This window comes from Solanum pennellii, chromosome 9, assembly GCF_001406875.1.
Source record: "Solanum pennellii chromosome 9, SPENNV200".
Classification (NCBI taxonomy): domain Eukaryota; kingdom Viridiplantae; phylum Streptophyta; class Magnoliopsida; order Solanales; family Solanaceae; genus Solanum; species Solanum pennellii.
This window is the reverse complement of record NC_028645.1, coordinates 65,292,700-65,311,273: the sequence shown is the minus strand read 5'-3', so window position 1 is coordinate 65,311,273 and position 18,574 is coordinate 65,292,700. Positions and strand designations below refer to the sequence as shown.

General features: G+C 33.2%; 1 protein-coding gene across 1 annotated transcript in view; it reads left to right on the top strand.

The window, feature by feature from the left end:
* The first annotated feature begins 1,060 nt into the window (after nt 1-1,060).
* The window catches only part of LOC107030284 (histone-lysine N-methyltransferase ASHH1-like), a 37,128-nt gene continuing 19,614 nt past the window's right edge, over nt 1,061-18,574 (top strand). The window contains exons 1-4 of the mRNA XM_015231621.1: nt 1,061-1,253; nt 1,610-1,701; nt 8,220-8,284; nt 9,103-9,259. Coding sequence (XP_015087107.1) covers nt 1,061-1,253; nt 1,610-1,701; nt 8,220-8,284; nt 9,103-9,259 — 507 coding nt within the window. The remainder of the gene's footprint in view (nt 1,254-1,609; nt 1,702-8,219; nt 8,285-9,102; nt 9,260-18,574) is intronic.

Genomic DNA, 18,574 nt, shown 5'->3' with positions numbered 1-18,574 from the left:
CTATCAGTTTACTAAAGGAATTGTCTATCTCCTATTCATTTTCACAAGTGGTTCTTAACATGTTTTGATCTTCCATTATTGATTCTTTACGTGAAAACATGAGATATTAAATACCACAATTGGGGTTCTGGGATCTATGACTATATTCTAGTCGTGATTCTGTAAAACGAGTAGTAGGAGAGGTTCAATCTTGTAACACATTAAGTTCGAGAGAATAGAAGTGATCATTATCTAAATAGGCTAAGAAGTGTTATATAAATTCAACTCGCAAGGGTTAAATAAACATTGATTTGCCTGACAGTGGAATTACAAAAGAGCATTAGAAAACTCATGACATAGTGAACACAAACTTAATTTAAATTAACTGAATCAACATTACAACCAGATAATTAGTAAGTGTCAATATGATGTTTTACTACACCATTTGGTAATTACAACTTTTCAACTAAACCCTATTTTACTTTTAGTTACTATTTTCTTAGGAGATCATAAACGTATTTAAATAAACGCGATAGTGAAACCTTATCTGTAAGGAAATTCCTTGTGGATTCGACCTCAAATCTAGTTGGATACTGTAAATTGACAAAAATCATTTATACTTTTAGTGTGGAGGTACCAAAATTTTGGCGTTGCTGTTGGAGATTTTCAATTCAAAAGTGTTTTTACTAGATTTTATACGATTTGTAGTTATATTTCCTAATTTTACATTTGGCTTCTATTTTGTGTCTCTTTGAAGTGAGCTTGTTTAAGCATGCCCAACACCAGCAGTAAAGGAGACCCATTGATTCCTTACAACCTTGAGTTTCAGAAGATTCTTCGCAACATAGTTAATTCACAGGAATTAGAGGCTTAAAGTCATATACTAGGTTTAGAGGCTAAAATAGATGTTGTTAGAAATGTTTAGTAAATTGTTGGAATCAATCAACCAAGGTCAGATTCCCAGCAACCTGCTGAAATAAATCAGTCTAGGGTAGTACATGACAACAGACGGGTGGAAGGACTTATCCCTCTACATCGTCAACCTCTAGCTCCAAGGGGCAGATCTCCTCCTCCTGGCCACATGATTTATGAGGAAGATGGTGCTGACTTGGTTGAAGCTATAGCATCAGGAGATATTATGTTACCTACACTACCTCCAGGTGTTAAGTTCACAATGACCAGCACTATGATCCACTTGCTGAACCTAAAAGCTATGTATAAAGGTACTGCTAGTGATGATGAAAATCCATACTTAATGAATTCTTTGACAATCTGTAAGTCACAAGAGATCCTTGGAGTGAACCAATAGCTGAGGTTGAGGTTTTTTAAGTCTTTTACTAGAGAGGCGACTAACTGGTTGAAGTTGCCCGATGACTCCATCCGAACATGGAACGAGTTGAAGGAAGCTTTCCTGGAACAATTTTCCCCAAAATCAAAAGAGCTGCAGATAAACGATGAGATTAGTACACATAGGCAGATAAAAACATAGACAATCCATAATACTTGGTTGAGATTCATCAAAAAGTTGAATAAATGCCCCAACAATTATCTTACCGAAATACATCTTAAACAGACCTTTTATAGGTCTCTGAACGATGTCACTAAACCTATTATTGATGCAATTTTAGAGGCTCATTGATGAGAAGACCATTTGCAGAGAGCATGCAATTAATAGAAGAGGTCTCAAAGAACAACACAGCATGGTACGGTAGAGAAACACAGGTAGGAGCTCTGAGGTACGTACCCATTTGAACTTTTAGGTAAACAGCGGAAGAGAGAAGAAGAATGGGATAAATACATGGCACATATGCAGACAAAAATAAATCTGCTCACAAAGCATATTGTATCCAAGTCTAATATAGTAAATGTTTTGGGACAAGAAAACAAGTATGAAGATCAGGATGTTGACCTTGATGAGTAAACTAACTATCTAGTGAACCAAGGAGGTGTCCAAAATTATAACAATGAAAAACAGGGTTATGATTCTAGAAATGAAGGTCGGAACTATGCTAGGGATGGTCAATATGATAGGCCAGCAAATAGAAATCATGAAAACTTATAATTATACAAATACAGATCTTCCCCTACCCAATTCGCTTTTGCTTTTATTTCTTTCTCACTTTATGAAAAACACATATTATACAAATGACAATGTATGTTTGTGTTGTATAAAAACAGAGAGAGAGATCTGATATAAAATATATTTCAATTCGATTATATACAAATTAAAATTTTATATATATATATATACAAATACAACCATTGATATATATACATAGTAGTTACACATATACAATTATCTCACTGATATACAGATACAACTATTGCGCTTTTATACAAACAAGAGACATTTGCCATCTATTCATAAAAATTTGATGCTCCTACCATCGATTTATACAAATCTGATGCTCCATAACAATCATAAGTTTGATATGAAGCGCAATTATGCAAACTATAGCTATAATATACAAATATGATTTTGATGTTTACTAAACCTAAAATTATATTTAAATTATTACATATAGTTTTTATTCTTATTAATAATTTTTTTAATTCTATTTATTAATTTGATTGTAGAATACTATGGTCCCATATATATATACTTCGTTCACATTTTTAACTATTTCTTTTCACGAAAAGAATGTTTTTCATGGGAAATTTGCTACATAGATTACAAATTATAAATATGATGATATTAAAGAAGTAAAATACAAATGTACAAATTGTTGTTGAAAGACTAGAATAAATAATTAAGAAATATCAATTAGAAAAAAGGAGGGAGTATCTGTAATATAAAAAATTGGGGTATATCTTACTAGTTAAATTAAATAAATATGTAAGGTATTGAAAATTTCATCATTAAAACTTAAAAAATACCATCAATTGTATTCTACCTTAAAGTTGATTTCTTTTTTCACAATAAATACAGATTGTGATGATATAAAATTTTGTGTTCATGTATATATAAGAAAATATGAATGATTATTCCTTTTTTTTTTTTGGAGAAAACAATTTTCTGCAAACATTTCCTAAAGGTATGCTCAATTTTACATTTTTTTCATGATTTTTGGTGATTCTATATCTGCCCAGTTGTGATGTTTGATAAATTGAATAAATCTTGTTTTGAGAATTTTGATTTATGCAAAAAATGATTTTTATGGGTTCAGTTCTTTAAAGAAAAATCGTTGTTCACAGGTTAATTTTAGTCCAATCCAAAGGTTTTTGTTATTCACCTCTTTTGAGTAATTTGATTGATGCAAAAAAAGAGATTGTTATGGGTTTAGGGTTTTTAAAAAAAAAACTTATTGTTTAAGGGTTAATTCTAGTTTGATCTATAAAGTTTTGTTGTTCGCGGGTTGATTCTAGACATACCTAGTTTTAGAGACATTTTTATGGTTTACAGGCAACGGTAATTTTGTATGTGAGAGATTTTTACTTTTGAATTTTTTTTTTGAAGCTCTTTTGTTGGTTCAGATTCTTGGTTGAAGGGAATTCATACTTCTCTAATTTTGTTAATTCGTCGGTAACATTTTTAATTTCTAGAACCGGAAGCACAAAATGGACTGTTTTTAGTTGATATATAGCCTATTTTTTTGGTTGTGTGTGTAATCTTGTTCTTGGATATGAAACTGATGAAAACTTTTTACTTTGTTGAGTTTTTGGAGTTTCCAGATTTCCGCAAGAGGTTGGATAGATGTCGCATTCAGCAAAAGAGAGCAGTGTGGTACGGGTAAGTTCATGTTATCTGTTACTACTTGTCAAGCCTGTTGTAAAATTAAAAAAATGTGGCGTTATATGGATTTACTAACTGTTCTTGTGGAACTATTGTATGTCTAAGCTACTTGATCTAGCGGCAATAAGATTACGAGAAAAAGAGAGAGATAGAAGAAGATACATTCAGGGAGATGTAGCGTTTGTAATTTTTTTACATCATGTGAAACTTGGAGGACATGAAATATTTATCACAAGAGGATGTAAACTTAGAAAGAATGAAGAACAACATGCTTTTTGGTTCCCCCTTGTGCACTTTAGAAAATGACAGTTATGTCTAACTTTAACTTCTAGAGAGAAACATATATGTTTGCATGTATAATCTCAAGGAAAGAAGGCTTTTATTGATGTTTGATTTAGTATATTATCATTTTGAAGAATTAAAACCAAAAGTGGTAGCACACTGTTATTGCTTCCCATCTCTGCGGAAATAAAGACAATTGTGGAATAGTGCCATATCTCTAACTTGTGTCTAATGCGACGTTATGCAAGGCAATTTTGCAAAACATTTATGAGGTTTATTGGAGATTTAAGCTTAATTATATTACTATTTTGATAAGGAACCAAAAAAAAATTATATCGAAGAATACGAAAAATATGTACAAAGGAATTAATTGTTTTTCAATATAAGTGAATTTTATCATCTAGTGTTGCCTAATAGGGATCACACCCATTTGTAGTAAGGTATATTTCTTAGTGTCTTGGTTACTGCATTGATGCACCAACTAAGCAAAATATGGTGCTCAACTTGTTTTTCGCTCAACTTTATAGATTAACAGCACCTTAAATAGGTCTTTGAAAGCACATGTATGTGCATACAATTTGCTTTCGCTAATGGTTAAAGTAATTTTAATTATTCGTTCTTTAGGGTAAACTTAATGTTTTCAACTCGAGAATTCAAGTGTGTATTTTGATTACCATAGAACCAAATTGAATAGGAAGTCATAAGTTCTGTTAACATTTTTATTTTCTAGTTTATGGAAAAACATTTTTGCAAATTGTCCATCAATACCAAACCATCAACTTCTATATAGATTCCACTTTGAATATAATATGTTTTATATTACTTTAATCTCATTATATGAATTTTACTATTCAAGATTTGCTTAAGCTAATTGTGGTTCCATTATTATTGGTCTTTCAAAAGGAAAAGAAAACATAATATCAAACTTTTGGCGTTTGTTAACTGTCCTATTGGTAAAAGAAATGGACTAGTTTTGAAAAATTCTCATGTCATGACGTAGATATTGGTGTTGAGTTATGTTTAAATTCATATTGTTCCTAGAGTCACATCCATCCCTATTTTTGTTTATCTACTAGCTCTCAAATTATATTGTTTATGTTCAATAATGAGGTACAATTTTCTAGTTTTCGTCACCATAAGTGAATAAGTTTTGGAAACCACCAACAAAGTAGAAGGTATGTCAAGCAAAGAGGAGAGGAGTAAAAGGAAAAAGGAAAAAGGAAAAGGAAAAGGAAATAAAGGAAATTTTGTTTTTTTTCCGTAAATGTCCGAAAAACATGAAACGTGCACATGCTTTGTGATAATGGGTTGTAGTGAGGCTTGAGTTCACATCTTCTATATGCAATAATAACATGTTGAATTGTGTAACCGTCTCATTTAAATGCTTACGATGTTAGATAATGAATACTTCTTTTACTTATTTATGAATAATATATGATGATAGAAAAAATAATGGTAGGGACAAACACATGTTCTTTTGAAAAGAGCATTAAAATAACTAGAATAAGTGAAAAATATTAAGTATTATAGAAGTCAAATTAAAAAATTATTTCAAATTTTTGATTCAGATGCAAAGATTGAGTTTAAGCTTCAAGTTCGAGTGTAGTGCCAATACTAAATTGGTAGGTTTTTGTTTCAAGGTTTTTGTTTCAACTTAGAGGTCATGCATGATAAGTTACAGGCTTTAGTTGTATGGCCGTTACAACATATAGGCCATGCATGATAAGTTTCAGGCTTTAGTAGTACAGGCTTTAGTGGTAATTATTGCCTTGGCAACTGTACTGAAGTTCAGCTTAAGCGACACAAACCGTCCAGTTGTTGCACTTAACTTCATGGTGTAAGAACCTAATTGAAGAATAATATTTTTTTAAAACAATTAAAGTTTACCTTTAATTTGAATCTTGAAAATTTACAAAATATTCAAGCATTATTAATGACTCCATGCTACTGATCCTCTGTAGATCTGATTTAATAATACTTTGACCAAATTTTACAACAAAATGGATTATTTGGATGTTTGTCTAGCTTATTTCAATGTTTCTCTCCCCTTTTCATTTTTCTTTCATTCTTGTTAAATTTCTTAGTCATTGTTCCTCAATTGGGTGAACGTTGGTTAAGAAATGGTTTTACACCTACCCCCCTCAATTTTTAGACATGGACCTATGCTTTTGTAATCGGATTTACATCTTAATATGTTTATCTACTTCTATTAGCAAAGTGATCATTGAATACCTTGGATGTAATTATATGGTTGTGTTTTTTAAAGAGTAAACATATTTTTAGATTTCTCATATAGGATTCAAGATGTTGTTTCCTTAAATATTTCTCTTACTAGTTCAATGAATAGAAGTTGATTCTAGTAATCTGAAATGATCTTCTAAAGTATAGAGGACTTATCTTGGTAAACCCAGTTGTTAGTGGCGTTGACTAACTTTGGACTTAGAAATTGCTCCACAGAAAAAACTATAGTTTCAAATTTGGTGATAACTAAATAAAAAGAGAATAGTCGACAATCCTACGAAAAAATGGCATACTATGACAAACACACTCAAATTAAGTTGTTAAAAAGCTTTTTATAAAATATTATTTTAATAAGTTTTTAGATTAACAGTTTTAAGTACGCAAAAGTGGAGAGAACTTTTGAAGGTATAGAGATGATGAATTTTATTAAGTTGAGGATAATCCTTCTATCCATTATTTTCTATTGGTGCAACCATGAAGTCTCATGTTGTGTAAAATATTAGGTGATTTTCGTAACACCATATCTTTATATTTCGTTTTGGATATTTCTTGTATTCAAATGCCTATTGACTCAAACATTAATGAAATTTTTTGCCTTGTGAAAACAAAGTATAAAAATAGAAAATTTAGTAAGGCATTACATCACATATGAGATATGAACGTAAGTTAACTTATTAACTTGAATGCTTGTATAGAGAACTTCCCATTATCGGAAAGCCCTTTTTGGATGGATACAAAAGAAAATAGATAAATATTATTAAATTAAAGAGAGTGGAAGATCAAGTTTTATTATTGATAAGTTAGATCCTAGCATTACTTACTTGGTTCACAAATTATTTTCCTAGTAAAGTCTTGCATATCCTAACAACAATTTCATTCAGTGAAACTTGAAAAGATTGAAGTGTTTAAATCTAAAGCTTATCGTATTTGTATGATGTATGCTTCATTTCAAATATGTTCGATCATTTATGTCCCTCTTGGAGTGATGATTACAAGTAACAGTATGGATATGATTTTGTGCCGCTATGTAGACTTTTGAAATCATGAGAAGACAATATCAAGAGAACTGATACAAAAATATACCTAGAGAACTAATGAAAAACAAATTCTTTTTATATAAGAGAATATTGGTTGATAGTTGTACTAGTGTAACAAGACTAGTAAGTGAAGATATTAATGTCTTCTGTTAAGTACAAATATGTTCAGTTTTTTCATTTTTTAGTACACTGGTGTTATAAATAGTATAGAATTATTTAAACAAGTGAATTAGAGTCAACACATGTCTAGACTAGACTACTCTTAGTATTGCCCTTCATAACTAACAAGCTCAAAGTTGTAGTTGTTCAATAACTAATATTTCTCAACAAAATCTGGTTTTACCTCTCAACAAACGTGGGCTTATTGAAAAATGTAGATGAAAAATTTAAATCATTTTTGACACTCTTTTGGACTATATTGACTCCTTGCAGTTGCAAAGAGCTATACTCATAGTCATACATGTTCTACTATTCTAGAAGCATCTTTGTAATGTTGTATTTATTAATAAAATTTATGTATCAAAAAAGTGGGCTTATTTAATATCCTGGTGGTTTGGAATGACGATTTTACGGTTTCTCCATTCAATTGTGCCTTTTCATATCTAGTTATTTTACCTACCCTTCCATCAAATCATGGACGCACACATCGATGACATGGTGTATGTAATCCTATATGATATTTGATTATATATTTACTAGAATAATGTTGTATAATAATGTTGTATAATAATGTTTATGACCGTATAATAAATGCAGACCCTTTTCTTAAATACGTGACTTTGCATTAAAATATATGTCATTCTATTAGCATTAAGTAATGATGACTGTATAATAATGTTAATGATTCTATAATAAATTTAGACCCTTTGCTTATATACATAATTTCGCATCACAATATGACATTCCATTTACATCAAGTAATGATAAATTCTTAACTTTTTTTGAAGGTCCAACTTCCTGAAGGAGTAACACCATTTATGCATATAAATCAAAATGAATTTTTATGTCGAAAGTGAGTTCAAAGTCTTTCTTTGTTTCTTTTAATGATGATTTTCCTACCATTTAATTTCATTATATCTGATGATGATCCTTAAACTTTGAAATTCATTTTCATACACTTGTTGCTTGTACTTCTTAATTATTGTTACGCTGTCTACAATTGTGAGTGCCACTTGGATTACGTATTGATTATGGTCGAAACAGTTAGTTTGAGTATCTAAGATCTAGATACTGTAACTATGCAAAAGAGATTTGTTATTGCAATATTATGTTAACATTACCATCTTTTTTTAAAAAAAAATTGTTATTGCCATTTTTTTCACTTCTTAGATAAATCTTTAAAAAACCAATTATAAAAAAAGAATTAAACTTCTATAAACATTTTATATTTGTTCATATTATGCCAAGGATGTCGTGGGAGTATGAATTCAATAACAAGAAAATGAGTAAAGAAAAAATATGAACTGCAGATTATGATTATTTGGTCAAGCTTAAAAGGAAGAATTTTTTGTGAGTTGAAACTAATTTTTTGTTCCTCATCTATGTTGTATAAGATGAGACCCAAAAAATTACTTTATTTTTGTGAAAGATAAAAAACTTCTTGTTTCATTCCTTAGACAGTTTTTTTTTTGTCCTACTTATTATGTAGCTTATAGATTTTGGAATTCCAAAATATCCTAAAAATCATCGAAAAAAACATTGAGAAAATTTTTGTCCTAAATGATGAGTACCTTGATTAGTTGACTTCGAGTTGGAGTTGAATGGTTTTCAATTATCTTTGATCTTGGCTTTAGGTAGTAGTTTTAATTGCAATTTTCTTATGTCTTACAGGCATAAGAAACTAACAGAAGAGGATATTGATATATGTGAATGCAAGTATGATGCAAGTGATCCTAATAGTGCATGTGTAGGAAGATGTTTGAATTTATTAACAAACATTGAATGTACACCAGGATATTGTCCATGTGGCGAAAATTGCCGAAATCAGGTAAAATAGATAGTTCTCGAACTAGTCGAACATTACTACGTTGTTTCTCTTTATTATTATATTTTGATAGTAATCTTATCGATTTCTAAATTTACAACAAATTTTATGGACAGTGCACCAAATTTGTAGTACAATTATGTGTTGAGAAAGGGTGAAAGTAGTGGTCTTTTAGAACTTTTATGATAAGCTCAAAAATTCATGTCATGCTTTTATGGGGTAATAACAGTGTAGGACTGTTCTACTAAGTATCATTAAAAAGGGGGGGGTATCAAAATTAAATCAAAACCTACCTGAACATGTGTACACAATTTAGGGGGTCTCGTAAATACTATTGGCAGTTTACATTGATTTAGTGCTAAAGGTTGGGAAATCCCATCTATCCATATTAGAGAGACCTCTAACTTTCTTACAAAGGGTCAAAAAAGAGTTGAAGAGAACTCCTCAAAATGTCATAACTCAAGTTGGCGATTTTTTCAGCAAGTTTATTAGCCTCCCTAAAGCAATGACTAATATGGTAACCATGTCAATTGATTTCCTTGCATCTTGAACAATACCATTGATCTTCCATAGTGAGTTCCATTCTCTTTTAATGCATTTAGTTAACAGCATGGGGTCAGTTTCAACCCAGAAATTGGAGAAGCCTCTATTAGCACACCAGTTAAGGCCATAAAGAAGAGCTGCCATTTCGGTGATGTTTCTCGTACCACGTCCCAATTGATGCAGTAAGCAAACATGAGGTTTACCAATGATTTTCTGATCAGGTGACCTCCACCACAACGGCCTTGAATGCAACAACCATCACTGTTAAATTTTACAGACATATTAGGAGGTTTTATCCACTTAACGTCGGTAGTGGTTCTGTGGTGATGAATTTTTGCATCCAAAATATTGTGTATATCTCTCCAAAACTCTATAATGTTAAAAAGAATGTTAGCTTTAGATCAGCATACAGAAGGCTTAATCGCATCGAATTCGTTAGAGCATCTCTCTCCATCTCTCCCAACAAAATATTGGGGGATAGCATGAATAGCAAAATTAGCAATAGGGTTCTTTGTAACAGTATTCCACCAATTGAGGATGCGGATTTTAGGAGGCCTATGGGTGAGCCTCACTCCAAGTAGACTTGGGATATCACACCAGTAAACTTTTCTAGCATGTTCACCCTAACAGAATAGGTGATTCACTGTTTCCAAGTTATTGTTCTCATTATTTGCAGCACAACAATGACACACGGGGATGATATTGATGCCCTACTTAGCCACTTTCTCATCAGTAGGAAGCATGATATAAATATCTCTCCATGTATGGAAAGTCATATCAAATGTAATGCTATTATTCCAGATCTTGTTGGTGGCATTGTTGTGGTTTCTTTGCTTTCAAATAATATCCCAACTAGAGTGGAGGGTGAAGTGACCCGAATTGGTGTTTTACCAAATAGCTTTTGTCATTTGTGAGGTATTTTAGAATAATCCACAAGTTGATGATATCGTTCTTTAGATCATTCGGGAGCTCTACTTGCAGAGAATTCCAATTCCATTCACCATTTCTAGTAAGAACAATGTCCAACTTTATAGAGATATGCCCTTCATTGTTGGGGTAGTAAATACGTTGCTCCGCCATTGAATTAACTTCACATATGAATTTCCAATGTTGATTATCTAGGTACTTAGCCTTCATGTAATCTCCCCAAAGAGAAGAAGAGGTTCTTAGTTTGTACCATAGATTTTCCTTGATGTCCATACAAACATCTGAAATTTTCTTAAAATTAGCACCACCTTTTTCAAAGGGGTAACTCAAATTATCCCATGCAATCCGGTGATGCTTTCCTCAAGAATCAAATGTAGACCAATAGAACTTTGTTGGATTTGGATTTCAGGATGAAGCTACTCTTGTTCTTGTTGATCTGTTGACTAGATATTTGTTCATACCTGTCCACAATGTCTGTGATTAGTTTGATAGATCTCTTGCTACCATCTCAAAAAATAATGGTGTTATCAGCAGAAGTTAAATGAAAAATTTTAGGACTACTATTGCACATATAAAAAATCTTGTAAGCAATGTGATTATGCAGATTGTTAAGCATGTGAGACAACAATTTTGACGCTCAGAATGAAGAGAAAGGGGGAAAGATGATGAAGACCTCCATTTACCACTATAAAAATAACAAGTGTTGGATATATAATTATTGATGAGGTAAAATCAATGCTTAGAGATACCAAAATGCCTAAGAACAAGGCAGAGGTAAGTCTAGTGTGCCAATATACCTAATAATTTCTTGGGAAAGAAGAATAGTTCCAGTAATGGTGTTGCCTTTGAGAAAGATACTTTGATTCATGCTCCCAAGGCCTAGCTCGAGTGGAAAAAGGTGAAGGATTTTTTACTTAGGTCCAAGTAATTTGATAAAAATACCCACTTAGTCCATCTGGTCTAGGAGCACTATCGAAATCTAGACACAACACACAGTCTTGAAGTTCTTTGAGTGGTGGAAGGGAGCAGAACATGCCATTGTCCTCTTTTGCAGTGCACCTACGAAGAATATTAAGAGAGCTATAACCAGGGTTAGTATTGTAATAAGTAAAGAGATTTCTGTAAAATTTGATAGCTCTTTTAGCAATTTTGTCATTTCCTTCGAGGCAGTTGTTGTGTTCATCTATAAATTTCCCAATGTTCGACCTTTATTCCTGTCTCTTATGATGTTGAGAAAATACTCCGTGCTATAATCTCCTTCAAGACATTTTACCCTAGATCTTTTTTTGTAGATAGACTCTTAAAAATTGAGAAATCTAGTGGATTCGGCCTTGAGCCTAGAGATATATCTCTTATTATATCTAGTGTTTTTTGTTACACTCTTGTCTTCAAAATCTTGAATTTGGATTTCAAGTCTCTTAGGTTATTCGTAGAGGTCTCCAAAAGCTTTTCTAGATCAAGAACTCATAGCTTTGCAAGTCTTCTTGATTTTTTGGTGATAGATTCATTCCAAGAGTTTTGAACTATATCCATGAAGTTAAAGTGATCCTCCTATATATTCAAGAATTTAAAGTATTTGTTAGTGGGAGGAGTATCATTATTCATTTTAACCAAAAGTGAAGCTTGGTCCGAGCACATTTTGAAAAAGTGAGTAACATTAGTAGGAATATACATATCTTACCATAAAGAGTTATAGAAAAATCTATCCAATATTTCCCTTATAGTGTTACGGGGTATCTATTGTCGCACCAAGATCTAGAACCTCAGAAACCTGAATCTTGAAGACCACACTTATTCAGGCATTCAATGATATCAAGAGTTTCTTCCATTCTATGAAGCGTTCGTCCAAATTTCTTATCACTATATACCACCAAGTTAAAGTCGTATGTTGCTCCCAAAGGGTCTTGGATAATGCTTGCTATAACTCTCAATTCTGTATATAGGTTTTTCCTCAGCTCTGTGCATTTGTCATAGATAGCTGAAAGGAAAAATTATGGTCAACATTATGAATAACTTTGAGAAAAACATGTTGCTCCCAATAATGAATGACCTCATCTGCAATGTCATTCAACTAAAGGATCCAAATTTTGTTAGAAATATTATTGTAGGCCTTATGAAAACCAAACTTCCTTCTAAATTTATCCACTTTATCACAAGCAACCAAAGGTTCTTGTAGGAAGGGGAAAGGAAAATGAAATTGTTGTTTTAAGAGGAATAATGTTTCAAACGAATAGTTTGACCCTGTTCCCCTAATATTCCATGGTACGAAGCTAAACATTGGAAACATTATTTGTAAGAGTTATTTAATTTTCAATATTGGTTGTGGAAACTTTGATGGTAATGTTAGAGGTTCCTCCCTGATTGGAGGGGTTTCTACGAGGTAGGCTGTGCTTGGTTGTTATGTCCAGAGAATCCATAGGGGTTATTCAATCGATGAATATCTTTTTCATGATACCTAATAGCCTCACCGTCCGATTTAGAGGATGTGAGATCCTCTTCAAAACATTTCATGAACATATCATAGTCTCCATCTCTAACTGTGAGGGACTTGGTGAAGAAATTTGAAAGTTGATTACTTAACTTCACAAATTTTTTAACAATGTCTCTTGATATTATCATTCTTTGACAAAGTGACAATCAATCTCAATGTGCTCAGTCCTCTCATGAAATATTGATGGTGTTCTATATTATCACACACAAGTTCCATCCGATCAATTTCTTCAATTTTTAGATCTTAGCAACTGTTTGATCCAAACTAACTCACAAGTTGCTACAACCATTGCTTATTATTCTGCTTCTGCACTAAGTCCAGCAGCACACTTTGTTTCTTACTCTTCCATGACACAAAATTACCTTATACCAAAACACAATATTCGGATGTAATATCTCCATTTTATGGTGTTCTTGCCCATTTAACATCTGTATATCCAATGATATGCTTGTAACCTTGATCCTCAAAGAGTGGTCCTTTACTCGAGCTGACTTTATATAACGCAGAATACAAACAACTGCATCCCAATGACTAAAGGGGGAGTCATAAACTAACTTACAACACTTACTGAAAAGATATGTTAGCTCTAGTCTTATAAATTTTACCCCTACAAGGTAGAAAGATTGTTTCTGATAGACCATCTGCTCAAGTAAAACATTACAAAGCAGTTTGAATCAAAAATGAGATTTAGATGGTGTCCTAATGTGACATACTACAACTTCTTGGAACAAAGCAAGTTCAATGATAAACTTCTAGAAGCATCCCCTATTCTAGTCTAAATAGGGGTGGCCATAGTCATAACCAAAGAAAACCAAGAACAACCGAATAAAAGAGTATTCTTCCATAAACAAGTTCTCCTTTCTAGATCCCGGCCCTTCTTTAGTTGAATCTTCCATTTTTTGGCTAGTAGAAGGTTTCATAACTACACTTTTCTTCTGCTATTCTCTACATAGTTTCATAGCCATAACCATACGTTGGTTTTTGGGTGTTATTTCAAGATTGGGTTAGAGGTAGATTCAACTGCTTCGTCTATATGGATTTTAGTAGTCGTGTTAATGGACTTGGGGTGGAGTTGTTAAACCAATCCAATTACAAGTTATGGATGATATGCATGGAATCATACCTTATTGGAGAGGATTTGTTGGATGGTGTTAATGGGAATGAAACGAGTCCTCCTGATTATAGACCGGAATATAGTAGTAGCATTTACAAAAAGTGGAAGCAGTTTAATGCAAAGGCAGACTTCATTCTGAAGAGGAAAATCTCATCTGGTTTATTTGATCACATTATAAAGTGTACATCAGCTCATGAAATACGGAGGACCCTCTATCATTTTTTCAACGAGAAGTATGAAGCTTGGCTGCAGATATTGGAGAATGAATTGGTAACACCATTCAAGGTAATCTTTCTATCTTCGAGTATTTTTTTTGAAGACCAAGAACTTATCTTCTAAAATATCTCTGTTTAATCCGAAAGAGGCTATTTCTGAAGCACAATGATAAGAATAGTCATTCGTGGGTTAAAACCTGGATATATTCCATTTGTGATGTTGATTCAAGGATGGGCTCAACAGCCATCCTTGGAAGAATTTGAAAATTTGTTGTCGACACAGGAATTACTAGCCAAGTAGTTGCCTAGTGTATTTGTCAAAGCAGAAGAAAATGCTCTTGTAGCCAACAAGAGGAATTTTAAAGGAAAAACAGGAGATATGTCACACTTTAGATCCTCAAGTGATTCAAGCTCTCCTGAAAAGAAGAAAGAGTCCTCTAACCATTATTGAAGGCATCGGAAAGGGCATCCGATATCTCTTTTATGGGCATTTTCCCTCGTATTTGACCTATCTGAGTTATCCCTCCCAATCAAATAAAGAGAAGCTCATATGATCTTGAAATAGGTCATCTCGGATATCCCGATCTTTTATCTGTTCATTTCGTGAGGTATCTAAATCAGATGTTATCGTTGTGGCAAAGTAGGGCACATAAAGAAATATTGCAGACCTAAGTAGAACAATATGGCTTAAAAAGGTTCCGAAGAAGGAGAGGATTGTGGAAAAGATTTAGTAATTGAGGCTCGAGCAATAGATACCATGATTTCCATCAATCATGAAAGAGACTGGATCAAGGATTTAGAATATAATATATCCGATCACTTGGAGAAGCAAGAAACTGATAGTGTTGACACTAAGCAAGAATCATTTTAGGATATTCCAAGTGGTGATATGGTATCCTCTATTGAAAGAATAGAAAAAAAAAGATCCTGAAAAGGCAATATTTGAAATTGCATGTGCTAGTGGTGACATATACAGAGAAGCATTGATGGAGATGTATTTGAAGCATAAATATTTGCTCAATCATCTGCAATATCAAGGACAATTAATGGCTTCGACCAATTTTTTAAAGCAGATGGAGAAAGTAGAGATCAATAGAGGAAGAAGATGATATTAAAGTCTTAATGACAAACGATATGATTTTTGAAAGCTTTGATGATATCGAAAAATTTACCGAGGATATGATAAAAGAATATGGCAGTGGATCCAATGTTGATGTTGAGACTTCAGTGAAAATTGATAGTGTTTTTCTGGATAATATAGTTGTCGAGAAGCTAAGAGAAAGGGGGACTTCATGAAATCAGCAAGGAGATAATTTACATGGATCATTCTGTAGACATTAAAATTTTGTGGGACTCTACAAGATGCGTTCAATTCGAGTTGGAACTCTACAAATTGTGTTCAACTCAAATAAGGATTCTTGAAGGCTACTCAACCCTAAACCCTAATTTATGCCTATATAAAGAGTGCTAAATTCTTTTGAAAGGTATCTCGAAAAATCCATAAAGAGATCAAGATCTCGAATACTCCACAAATTGATGAATTATTCATATGGAGAGGTCAAATCTAAATCATCCTAGTTCAAGAAATACGCCACTAACGGCCCTCGAATCATGGATAAATCCTAAGAGAGTAGAATCAGATCAACAGAATTGTACGCGCTATCTTGATGAATAAAATTATGTTTCTTCATATTTTATTTGTATGGTTTGTTTATTTTCCATATGTTTAAAATTTGTTGCAAACAAATTCTGGCACGCCTAGTGGGACAATCTCTACCTCTCATCTCAACTTTTCAAACGTCAAAGAATATCAAGATGACTTCCATGAACAACAACTCTCGATCAACCGCTTCTAAGGTCACTAGCTCCAAGTTCTCTACTGAAGTTGAAGACATCCTTGGTGTTACCTTTGGAAGTTTTGGAGTTGTTACGAGAAGCAAGGCTGCTACACTAGGACAACAAACACTTCAAGTTTCGTCTGCGTCAACTCCTGTTTTTGGGTCTTCGACTCCAGAAGGAGCAAGTTCCTCCACAAATGCTCTAGAAGGAGGAAGTAGTGTTGCTGAAAAGATCAAGAAGACATTGGCTCTACTTGAGCAATCTGGTTTCAAGAACTCTACCACAAGGGAGAACTGTGATTCAACTTATGAATCATCTCCACGTATATCGCGTAACGTGAGTCCACTGAAAATTAACTTACGCGACAACCCATGTTCTCTCCTGCATCTCCGATGATCATGCAAACGATGGTGACTGCTGCTTCCTCTCCTGAGGAACAACTCGCAAATCTGACGAAGTTGGTTGAAGGATTGACGAAGCATGTACAACACCAAGAATCTCGAAAAATCCACAATGAGATCAAGATCTCGAATACTCCACAAATAAATGGATTATTCATATAGAGGTCAAATCTAAATTATCTTAGTTCGAGAAATACGCCACTAACGGCCCTCGGATCATAGATAAATCATCTTAGAGAGTAGAATCAAGGGAGGAACAGATTTGTACTCACAATCTTGATGAATAAAATCACGTTTCTTCATATTTTATTTGTATGGTTTATTTATTTTCCATATGTTTAAAATTTGTTGCAAACAAATTCTGGCACGCCCAGTGGGACCAAATCTGCCCTTCATCTCTTCTCTCTTAATCTGAAAATCTGAAGCTGCAAAGGTGGAAGAATGAGTACTTCAAGCCTCGTCTTTGAATTTCATAAGTCTACCCTCCGTAAAGCCTTGAAGCAGGGGGCATTTGTAGACATTAAAATTTTGTGGGACTCTACAAGATGCGTTCAATTCAAGTTGGAACTCTACAAATTGTGTTCAACTCAAATAAGGATTCTTGAAGGCTACTCAACCCTAAACCCTAATTTATGCCCATATAAAGAGTGCTAAATTCTTTTGAAAGGTATCTCGAAAAATCCATAAAGAGATCAAGATCTCGAATACTCCACAAATTGATGGATTATTCATATGGAGAGGCCAAATCTAAATCATCCTAGTTCGAGAAATACGCCACTAACGGCCCTCTAATCATGGTTAAATCCTAAGAGAGTAGAATCAAGGGATCAACAGAATTGTACCCGCTATCTTGATGAATAAAATTATGTTTCTTCATATTTTATTTGTATGGTTTGTTTATTTTCCATATGTTTAAAATTTGTTGCAAACAAATTCTATATGTTTAAAATTTGTTGCAAACAAATTGGCACGCCCAGTGGGACCAAATCTGCCCTTCATCTCTTCTCTCTTAAATCTGAAAATCTGAAGCTGCAAAGGTGGAAGAATGAGTACTTCAAGCCTCGTCTTTGAGTTTCATAAGTCTACCCTCCGTCAAGCCTTGAAGCAGGGGGCATTGTAGACATTAAAATTTTGTGGGACTCTACAAGATGCGTTCAATTCGAGTTGGAACTCTACAAATTCTGTTCAACTCAAATAAGGATTCTTGAAGGCTACTCAACTCTAAACCCTAATTTATGCCTATATAAAGAGTGCTAAATTGTCCCACTGGGCGTGCCAGAATTTGTAGACAATAAAATTCGCGTCGAGAAAACAATAATCAAGAACGGAAAATTATAGCAACAATCGATTTTATTATTTCAAATGCGAGTGTTACAATCTCTATAATTCCTCTGAATTCGCCTTTTCAAATATAAATTCAATGGCCTTAAAGCTTGTTCTTGAATCTACGATTAACTTGAACTTGAACTTTATCTTGATCTTGACTTTTATTTGAACTCAAAGGCTTCGAGCTTGTTCTTGAATTCGGTGGTCTTGATCTTGATCGTTCTTGAACTTGAATACTTGAAGTCTTAAACTTGTAGCTTTGTGGAGAATTAAATGGCGTTTGTACCACAGAGTTTCTCTAGCTTCTTGTTTAGAATTTTCTGTGTCCTTTCTGAATTATGAGGACCCCTATTTATAGTTTTAGAATAGAGGAGTTGCGATTGGAATAGGATTTCATTCAGCCAATCAGATTAAAGTGACATGGCATTTGGGCTTTATGGAGCGGGCTTGTCATCTTTGACA